This window comes from Motacilla alba, chromosome 1A (assembly GCF_015832195.1).
Source record: "Motacilla alba alba isolate MOTALB_02 chromosome 1A, Motacilla_alba_V1.0_pri, whole genome shotgun sequence".
Lineage (NCBI taxonomy): Eukaryota > Metazoa > Chordata > Aves > Passeriformes > Motacillidae > Motacilla > Motacilla alba.
Genome location: NC_052031.1, coordinates 44,072,571 through 44,083,160, shown reverse-complemented (window position 1 = coordinate 44,083,160; position 10,590 = coordinate 44,072,571). Strand labels below are relative to the sequence as shown.

Sequence of the window (10,590 nt, the reverse complement as noted above, 5' to 3'; positions counted from 1 at the left end):
TGGCAGCCAGACCATTGCCTTCCCAAGAGCTGTCCAGGGCACTGGTGACATTTAAGGACAGAACTTCCTTCTGCCATTGCAGGCAAAGCACAGCTCTTTCAGACTCAGGTGGTGAACTGCTACAGTGACCATGCAAGGCATGGTCTCTGTATGGAGGCATGTGCCTCCATCATGCTGCACGTTTCAAACCCAATCTGCCAGCCTTGCCTATGGTTCTGCCTGAGCCAGGAGAGCCCACCAAGCTCCCAAAGCCCAAATGCTGTGCTGTGCATGTTCAATGCTGCTTGGTCCCATTTCTCTGCAGGGAACTGCAGTGGGGCATTGGATTCTTGTGCTCTCCACTCGATGGGCAGAACACAAGAACTGTGTTCAGTTTTGGACCCCTCACTCTAAAAAGGAACATCCAGACGTGGTCAACAAGGTTTGTGAAGGGTCTTGAAAACAGGCTTCATGAGGAAGGCTTGAGGGAGCTGGGTTTGCTTAGTTTCAAGAAGAGGAGGCTTAGGGGGGCCCTCACGGCTCTCTCACAACTACCTGTAAGAAAGGTATAGTGAGGTAATGAACTGGTCTCTTCTACCGAGCCTGTAGTGAAAGAACTAAGGAAGCGGCTTTAAGCGGTCCCAGCAGAAATTTCCTGGTTAGAAAAAATCTTTTTTCCGTTAGGATGAAGGGGCACTGGAACAGGCTGCCCAGGGACGTCGGAGTCACCATGCCTGGAGGTGTTTTAGGAGGCGCCTGGATCTGGCGGTGGGTGGTGTGGTTTAGGTGTTACAGTGGCTGCACGGCTGGACTGGGCGATCTCAAAGGCCTGTTCTCGCCGCGATGCCCGGCTGCTCCCGCAGCGCCCGGGCCCGGCCGGGTCCCGTTAGCGGCCGCTGCCCAGGGCCCCGCCCTCCCCGCCGCGCGCCCGGGCGCAGGCGCAGAGCCCGCGGCGGGGCGGGGTCGAGCGGCGGCGGAGGCGGGGTCGCGAACTCTGACCCCCGGGAGCCGGAGCCGCGCCGCAGCCAAAGAGCCCCGCCGGACCGGCCACCGGGCCCGCCAGGTGAGAGAGAGACCTCCGGCGGCCGAGAGACGCCCCCGGCGGCGGGCGCGGCCCGGCGGCGGGAGCGCGGGGAGCGGGGGCGGCCGCGCTGTAACGGTGCGGGCCCGCGCGGCTCCCGGCCGCCACCGCTGCGGAACGTGCAGCGGAGCGCGCCCGCCCCGCCCCGGGGCCCGGCCCGGCCCCGGGCGGCCCCGCGCCCCCCGACCTTTCACCTACAGGAACCGCTTGCGTGTCCCGCCGCCCCGCATCCGGGTGCCGGCGCTTGCCGCGGGAGCCGGGCAGAGGAGCCGCGGGGGGAGGCGGCGGCGGGCGATGGGCGATGCCCCCTCACGCTGGGCCCGGCCCCGCGCAGCCATTTTGTGCGGGGCGCCGCGGCGGGGGCGGGCACGGCGCTGGCTCCGCGCCCCCGCCCCGTGAATCGGCGGCAGGGGCGATGCGAGGGGCGAGCCGGGGCGGCGGGGAGGGCTGGGGACGGAGGGGCCCCGGCGTTGCGCTATAGCTTGGCCTCGACGCCTCTCCCTTTCCCTCTCCCGACCCCTGCGCCTCAGCATTCCCGGGGGGTGACCCTGAGCTTCCCCGAACCCCGCAGCCATTCTCCGCCTGGCGACGGCATCACCCCGCCGGTTCGCCCCTCTTGTATATCCCTGGCGGCTCTCTGGGTTTATTTGGGTTAAGGCAGGATGTCCTGAGCAACACCCGGTATTATTTTTATTGGATCGCATGACCCTGTCTCTCTTCCTGCTTATCGCTGGGCAGTGTGTTTCTTCTAGGCTGCGGACTTTGTGGAGTCTTTATTTTTTTCTTTGTTGCCATGTATTGCTTTAAGTATAAGAAGCACGGCCGCATTCCCCAGGATGCGCTTACATTTGCAAGTTGTGGAGGGAATAGAGGAGATGTCATGTGTTGTGCAGGTGAACTTACACAACATAAGAGGGGAAAAGTCTTGATAGTGACTGAAAGATGAGTGTGTGGACATGATTCTTGAAAAACCAAGTTAGGCATTCATTCTTATGTGAAATCTCTTGATTTGAAGCTACTAGTGTCAGCAGAGTGGACTTGGGAAAGTGGTGTAGCAGGAAGAGCTGCATCCACACTTGTCATGGGAAAGTAAGATGGGGAAAAAATTCAAGTACTTTTCTATAGGACAGCTTCCTGGTTTTGGAATCAGCACTGTAAGTAGAAATATTAGTATCTGACCGGTGGGAAAGCTTCACAATTTCTGTGCCGGTTCAGACAGTGTTCATCTGGTGACTCTTTCTAATTTTGTATGGCTTTTTATGTAAGTTATTTTTCTGAAAATAATTCTGTGAATAATTTCCCCACCCGCTTTAGTCCATGGTTGGCAGCTGTGGCATGAGATATCCAGCAGAGCATTTTAGCCTATGGCTTGCTCCTTGCTGTACAGCTTTACTCAGGGGCACCTGTTTGAGTGAAGTCTTAAGGTCTGTGAAATGTTTGCTTGCTTCTCTCTGTAGCTCTTTCTCCAGAGATACTGCAGAGCCTCTCTTATCACAGGACGAAGTATTTTCATGTGATGGTGGTCAGCTGTATGTGTGCACGTGTGTGATAATACAAGGAAGGTAACTGAGGTCACCCAGAGGGGTGTGCAGTCCTCAGCTGCTTCTGCGCTTCCCGAGCGCTGCTCTGAATGGTTGGGCACCACTTGCCAAGTCTGCTGCATTCTGCAACAAATCAAAATACTTATTACAGAAAGAAGCTCACACTAGATAAATTAGCTAGCTTTAAGTCTTCTCAATTATTATTAATATTTCTGGTTTTCTTACTGGTTGTATTTTCTTGTGAAACGTACTCTTGAAGGGAGCAAGTTTTATAGGAGTTCTGATGTCTTCAAGAATAGTTATATCCCAGGCTGGATTGTGGGAGAGGAGGGTTTTTTTGTTTGGGGTTTTCATGGTTCTGGTGCTTTTTTAAAGCCTGTCTTAATTTTTCAGTTGAAGGTTTTTAGCCTGTGAAGAGAAAACCCTAAGCAGCATGTGTAAGTCTGAAGCTGACATTGTTTTTGGGGAAAAGGGGTCGAACTGGATGGCCTCCAGAAGTACCTTTCGACATGAATTATTTCATGATTGTATTGTTATTAAAGGTCAGGGGAAGCAGACAGGTGTGCAAAGAACCAAAACCAAACAAAACCCCACTGATATTGTAGCATGCAGTTATATAGCTCACCTGTGAAATACAGCTACAGATTCTTATAGCTAATGTGGTAGTCCAGTGAAAACTGACTTTGATCCATAATGTGAAATCTCATATTTACAATAGTAAGATTAGTTTGTTCCCTACGCTTATACTTCATTTTTGCTTTAATTTATCATGTACTTATTATATTATGTAAATAAAGTTTGCACAGCCAGTGAATTTGCTGGAGTTTCCTTGGAGTGAATGAAAGCAGTCTCCCTGAAGAAAGTAATTTGTGTGTAATGTTTGGCTCAAAAGAACCTGAAAAAAAGCAGTACCTCAAGCATAAATAAGGAGTTTAACTGTATGGAAGGACTAGAGTGGTGTCACATCTTAACTTGTCCACGTTTTTTCTGCTGGTGGACAAAGTGTGGCTCTCAGCTGGCAGAGGCTGCAGCTGGTACAGGTGTGTGTGTCTGTCCTGCTTCAGCAGCCATCCTGGCTTAAGCACTTTCAATAGTAACCTTTGCTAACCTGAGTTATTTAGGCTGATGGAGATCAGGGAGCCTGTGGGTGGGTTTAACATCCCCTGTGAAGCAGCAGTAATCTGCTGGGGAGGGTTACCCACAGGCTCTGGCTGGCAAGCTCTCTGCTTTTTTGTCACACACAGGCTGCAGTGTGCAACCAGCAGTGACCGTCAGGGGAAACTAACCTGTACCTGCCTTCCTTTCTGGCAAAGTTTTTACTTCTTTTCTTTTTCCTCCTCAGTTCCAGGCTGCTTTTAGCACTTTAAACTTGTGCCTGTACACTACTGGGATAAAGTACTGCTGCAAACCAGAATTATATCAGTAGAATTTTATGGATAAAACTGCAAAGGTACTGTTAATTAAATTCTTACTCTTGTGTATGCACACCTCTCCGTATTTTTACCCTTCAGTCATCAGCTTTTAATTTGAGATCACTGCATTACTTGCCAAAATCTTAAATCAGGAAAGGATTCATTTTTTGTAAAACCAAACTCTATAAAATTCCAGTTCTCTGAGACTGAAAGATGGCCTGTGTTGTCTGAGTCCCGTGTATCTGATGATGCAGTGCTGCAGATTTTGTAAGGAAATACATTCCTTCCTGAAGATCATGGTCTAAGAACTGCCTTTCTGTATCAATATTTAGACTAATTTTGTTGGCTTTGCCAGGCCTTCTCTAAAAGGCTGTTTACATTTGTTTAATTTAAATTACTTTTGTTCAACTTGGTAGTAAGCCAGGCTGGAGGAAGCTCAGTATTTCAATGCCTTTGTCAGAAGTTAAAGTGGAAACTTGAAAAATTTAAACCACCTAAAAACTAATGCCAAACCCTCTGCTATTGTCATGTGAGCCCTCATAAACGGTTATTCTATTCCAAATAAGTTGAGGTTGCTGTTTATAATTTAGCAGTAACTTTGTGGTGTGAGAACTACCCTCTTTAGTGTGGTAATGTGTTTCCCTTGAAGTCTTAGCAGGGCAGTGTGTCAACATGATTCTTAATTTGACTTAATAGGAACATTTTTTTCAGAGTGCCTTTCACATGTTTATAGGAATTGAAAAAATCCCAAACCAAACAAAATAAATTCACAAACACACACACCCACATCCTATTAACAAAATCTAATCCTGTGTAGTTGATAATGAAGGAAAAAAACAGGGAATCACAAAATTACTTGGGTTGGAAGGGAACATAAAGATCATTTAGTTCCATCCGCCCTGCCATGGGCAGGTGTGCCATGCATTACATTAGTTTGCTCAGAGCCCCATCAAACCTGGCCTTGAATGTTCCCAGGGATGGGGCATTCACAACTTCTCTGGACAACCTGTTCCAGTTCCTCACCACCCTCGCAGTCAAGAATTTCTTAACATCTAATCTAACCTGCTCCCTTTCAGTTTGAAGCCATTCCCCCGTGGCCTGTCACTACATGCCCTTGTAAGAAGTCCCTCTCCATCTTTCTTGTGGGCTTCCTTAAGGTACTGGAAGGCTGCAGCTGGGTCACCCTAAGCCTTCTCTTTTCCAAGCTGAACAATTCCAATTCTCTCAGCCTTTCCTCACAGGAGAGGTGTGCCATTCCTTTCATCATCTTGGCGGCTTCCTCTGGACTCTCTACAACAGCTCCATGTCCTTCCTGTGCTGGGACCCCAGAGCTGGATGCAGCACTGCAGGTGGGCTCTCACAGGAGCAGAGGGGCAGAATCCCCTCCCACAGCTTGCTGGCTGTGTGTTTCTGGATGCAGCCCCAGGACATGTGTGGTTTTCTGGGTTGCCAGTCCACATTGCTGTGTCCAGCGTCTCATCCAGGAGAATCCTCGAGTCCTTGGCAGGCTGCTCTTGATCAGTTCAGCCCCCAGAACATTTTACATGGGACAATGTCAACAGTGATTTACTGGAAGGATGTGTGAGAAACTCGGTTTTGTTGTATGAGGATTTTTCTTCTTTGTTTGGGTTTTTTGTTTTGTTTTTCCTTCTAATCTGAAGGAAGCTTCCATGGATGTGCAGATGTGCACGTTTGTAAGGGTTGTCATATTAGTAGTATTGTTGGAGAGGTTTGCTGATTTCTGTAGAGTATCTTCATGTATCAACTACCTTATCTGTGGCTGTCGTTCAGTGAATACTCCAAATACTGCAAATGGTCATCTTGCATGACACCTGAATGGGCAGTTTGGCATTATAGATAAGCTGGTGTAGCATTGTGGGCTTTTTTTCCAAAAAGAAGTGGTCTTGATTCTGGTTCTACTTGCTTTTCCTGTGTTGTGTGTAACAGTTGTTAGGGGCAGGGTGAATAAAGTCAGAAGCTGAGTTTGCAGCTATACAACCATGAAGGCAAATGCAGAGTGGAACAAAGCCAGCAGTGGGGCCACCTCTCATGAAATACTGCAATTGTACCATAGAGAATGTATTGCCTCCAAGTGTTTGGAAAGAAGGGTTTGCCCTTGCTATGATGTGTTAAGGTGATCTTTCTGTGGCAGCTGGAACAGACCTGGCTGAACCTAATCCAGTGAATGGGGAAGTCTTCAGTCAGATGAGCTTCCTGGTCCTGGTTCGTGGTGCAGCTTCAGCTCTGGTGCAGGGAATCAGTTTGGGGTTTTTTCTCAGTTTTTCCTTTTGCAGGCTTCAGGTAGAGATGCAGGCTATGGCTGATGGTACACAGGGCAGGTTACCTGATTAAGTGGCTGTCTCCTTACCTAGCTCTGGCATGTAGCCAGTGCTCCTGTGAGTAGGCTCCACTTGCAGACAGCCCTTGCCTTTCCCCCTGCTTTTCCCAGTTGGTTGTGGGACTAGTGAGCTAAGTCAGCTCGCCTGTAGCTGATGGGGCAGGTTCTAGAGATACCATGATAGAAGAAGCCAAGGCCTAAAAGTGAGACTATCCCTTTGGCCCAAACTGTAAAAATGATTTGTTAGTCAAGTGAAAATTTATCCTAGTGATTCTGTTTTCTCGTGTTTCCTCCCAGTGTAGCACTTGCTTACAAGAAAAGGTAGTGAGAACACTGATTTTAAATTAATTGCACAGGCATGCCTCCAAATGCGTCTCTTTTTGTATTGCTCTGTGCATTGTAATTACTCCCTTATGCTTTTGCAAGCGTCTCATTTTCCCTTGTTTGCCTGCAGGTCCAGCTGCTTCAGTTCTGTGTTGTTACTTACCCTGATATATGCACTGTCTAAATCTTGGTCTCATGTGAATTTAAAAAACAGTATCTAACTGGGTGTCAAGGGTCACATAAATATTCCTCAGTTCATTAATTAAGAGACTCTTACTCCTTTAAATCTGCTAGCTGTTCTGCCCTCTTGAACAGTGTGGTTTATAGAACAATAATCCTAGAACAGCTCATTTAGCTTGCTGTGTTCATTGAGCTTTTCCTGTAGCACTGAACACAGGAGCATCATTTGTTTCACTAATGTGTTTGAATTCCTTGGTTTAATTTACTATCTGTAAAGCATTGCAGAATACTGCTCTAACGTATAAAGAAATCTTTGGGGGGGGGTCTTTAACTTATTTAAGCACTAACTCAGGCATGTTTAATCATAGAGGGATCGTTAAGTGCATTCTGTTTCATGTGTAGGAGTTTATTAAACAATTTTGGCACAGGCTATGCTGAATTCTTAATTAGTATATGATTAGTTTGCTAATGGAAGTGAGGACTAGTTTCCATTTTAAGGTACAGAGTACCTGTAAGCCCAATGTCATGACCTGAGCTAAAATCCTTAGTTGACTTTGAGATATATTGAAATTATTCAGTACTGAAGCAGTATGACTACAGAAAGAGATTGTTTCCTCTTCTTTTGCAGTTGGTTTTCTGTTTTATTAACTTCTTGAGCTTTCCTAAAAAGTCATGTTGACCTTCCTGTGTTTTACTGTGTGTCATGGTTTAACCCCAGGCAGCTACTTGCTTGCTCACCCATCAGTGGGACTGGGGAGAGACTTGGAAGGGCGAAAGCTGGAAAACTCGTGGGTTGAGATAAGGACACTTCAGTAGGGAAAGCAGAAGCCACCCAGACAAGCAAAGTGAAACAAGGAATGATTCACTGTATCCAGCTGACTGGCAGGTGTTCAGTCATCTCCAGGGCAGGTTGCTGGCTGAATATCGGATGTGATGGCAGGACCCTATCCTGTGTAATGCCTGCTTGGGAAGGCAAATGCCATCACTCCGTCTCCTTCTTCCTCTTTCCATTTTTATATACTGAGCACGATGTCATATGGTACAGAGTATGCCTTTGGTTACCTGTCCTGGCTGTATCTGCCACCCATCTCCCATGTACCTCCAACTTCCTCACCAGTGTGGCAGCACAGAAAGCAGAAAAGGTCTTGGCTGTGTGTAAGCACTGTAAGAAATAACAAAAACGTCTCTGTATTATCAGCCCTGTGTTTATGACAAATCCAAAACACAGCCCCATACCAGCCACTGCAACGAAAGTCAACTTTCCCCTAGCCAAAACCAGCACACTGATAAAAGAACAAAAAGTCAAGTTCACGGTAACTTCTGCAGTCATAACTAGTTAATGTATCTCTAAAGGATGTAGAGCACACTTGTGTAACTTCATTAGTTTAACAGGTTGATTTCATCTAGGAAAGACCCCTGTATTAAGACACATTCCATACATTGTAATTAGAAGAATCATTATTCATTCCATACACAGAGTCAAACTGGTTTGACACTGCCAGCAGAGTAAATTAAACGACTAAAATTTTACAAACATTGTTTTTGTACCAGTAAAACTGGTCAGGGGTATGCGGTACTTTTTTCCAAAGTAAACTGAAGATCTTTGGAATGGACAGAATTTTCTCATGTTGTGTCTGTGTCTTCATGCTGTTGTGGTTTGTTCTTACTCATTTAAAGGACATTACATCAGAATCAAGGCACTTGATAGCGGGCCAGCTATGCTAACAGTGTAGTGTAATAAAATGAGAGATGTTGTCTCTTATATCAAATTGAGCATTGAAACCTAAAGAAATATACTTCCTGGTACTACTTTTAAAGTCCTTAGCCTACATGGGTATAATATTTAAAAATACTATTAATAGGAACCTCTACTAGGATAATTAAAGTTGTGTAACTTTTGTCCCTGGAGAAGGTTAAGTTAAATGGTGATGTCTTCTGGGTATAACTTAACTGTACTAGTGGAGAGGTTAGTGCTTCTGACTACCAACCCTCAAAATTGCTGTCTGCTCTCGTGGGAATGTTTCCTGACCCATTTCAGTTGAAGCCTGAAATACTTTAAAAAGTAAGTATTTTGTAAGTTATTTTGACTAAAACATTGAGAAAATGCTGGCACATAAAATCTGAGGAAGAAGTAGAGATGAGGAGTTTAATCAGTGCAAGCTAATGAAAGTTTTCCACTGCTCTGGTGGCCCACAGAGTGCTTATCTTAAGTAGCAGTGGACTTGATGATGCCAGATTCACCACCCCCCTGTTTGTACTAACTGATGATAGTGATGCATTTAAAAATAATTCTGAGTCTTGTCAAGAAGGCTCACTAACTCATTTACTAGGGACATCAACTAACAATATGTAACTTACAGACAAAAAGATTTTGGTAGCATTTTGAGTCTGAAGATTGAACAGAAAAACAATAAATGCATTTAAGAGGAAGTCTAATGCCTGCCTTCTGTCAAACTGCTTGCTTTTAGATGCTGCTTCTAGTGGTTTGCGGGGCTTGAGCTTTTGTAAGAAAAAGGGACAGAGATGTAATTCTGTCTATTGTTTTTTCAAATGTTTTTGAAATAGCTTCATTTTTTATTTAATTATGTGGCAAGTAATGCTGTCAAACACTCAAGGAATAAATTGAGTACAAGTGTAGTGATCATCCATGTAAAGCAGGTCTAATGAGTCTCAGTACAGATGCTGATATTTGTCTTACTCTCTACCTAGAGCAACAGAAGCAAAACGTTTCTGTACTGTGTATCTTCTGAGGAGAGGATTTTTCCCTGTTCCTAGAAATAAGAAAATAAACAAAGGGATCATCACAGACTAGGGGAGTACAAGGCTGCCAAACTAGAATGTATTGCACATTCGCAGAGGCAACAGTCTAATGATATTGACAGTCTTAATGTTGTTAATTTGACATAGTTGTCAGCAACACAGCTTTTTAAAGGAAAATTTTAGAAAGGTTATTTTTTTTCTGTAGTTTTACAGTATGTCAGATTTTAATGGTAGAGAGTTGTAGAAGGAAGTAAGAGCTTAAGCTGTGACAGTGTTAGTGGCTAAATGGCAGTGGGCAAAGCACTTCTTACCACTTAATTTTTCAGAAATTTTGTGGTAAAAGTAAAGGCAAGGATCTTAATCTGATGTGAAAAAGGGAAACCAGTAGAGCAATTGAGTAATACTTGTAATAGGCAGCTGTAGGCTTGCTGGTTGAAACAGCAGCAGTTGAAAATAATTTTTGCAGGAGTATACAAAGTGAAATATAAATGAGGCAAAAATTATTAGGACAATGTTTGTAAACAACATAATGCTTATGTGTTGGCAGGAGCCTTGGCTCTCTTGTTAGTTATATTATAACTAATATTATTACAGTTGTTTTAACTCTTGGACATTATAAAGAAGATCCTAAAAGTATGTGCAGCTTTTTGATGTTGTGGTCTCTGGTCTTGAAGAATTCCAGGTTTCCTCCTTTCAATGTTTTAGGTAACTTTAGAAAGGAAGTAAAAATGTGATTATCAGTCTTAAACATCTGAATAAAATTTGGTTTATCGTGACTTGTCTCATTCATTTTGAAAGGAGAGGAGAGTATTCAAAGGAAAAACCTGACAATTAATTGACTCCATCTACTTCTTTCCTATACTAGAAATAAACATTTCTCATATATGGGCTGACGTGTCCTTAGAATGGGTGGCATAGTTTTGACAAGTATGGAAAAGAGCATTTCCAAAAGCAAGAAGATTCACATTAGATGGA

The 10,590-nt window shown here is 44.9% G+C and overlaps 1 protein-coding gene across 8 annotated transcripts in view; it reads left to right on the top strand.

Annotated features, from left to right (window-relative positions):
* The first annotated feature begins 512 nt into the window (after positions 1-512).
* The window catches only part of NR2C1 (nuclear receptor subfamily 2 group C member 1), a 54,341-nt gene continuing 44,263 nt past the window's right edge, over positions 513-10,590 (top strand). For 2 of the 8 annotated variants that reach the window (XM_038153184.1, XM_038153190.1), the window contains exon 1: positions 934-1,042. Coding sequence is in view for 2 of the 8 variants with exons in the window: in XM_038153181.1 (XP_038009109.1) it covers positions 665-1,042 (378 nt within the window). In the remaining 6 variants the exon portion in view is untranslated. Of the gene's footprint in view, positions 1,043-1,078; positions 8,918-10,590 lie in introns of those variants that run through there. The other 6 variants (XM_038153187.1, XM_038153186.1, XM_038153181.1 and 3 more) reach the window with 5 other exon arrangements.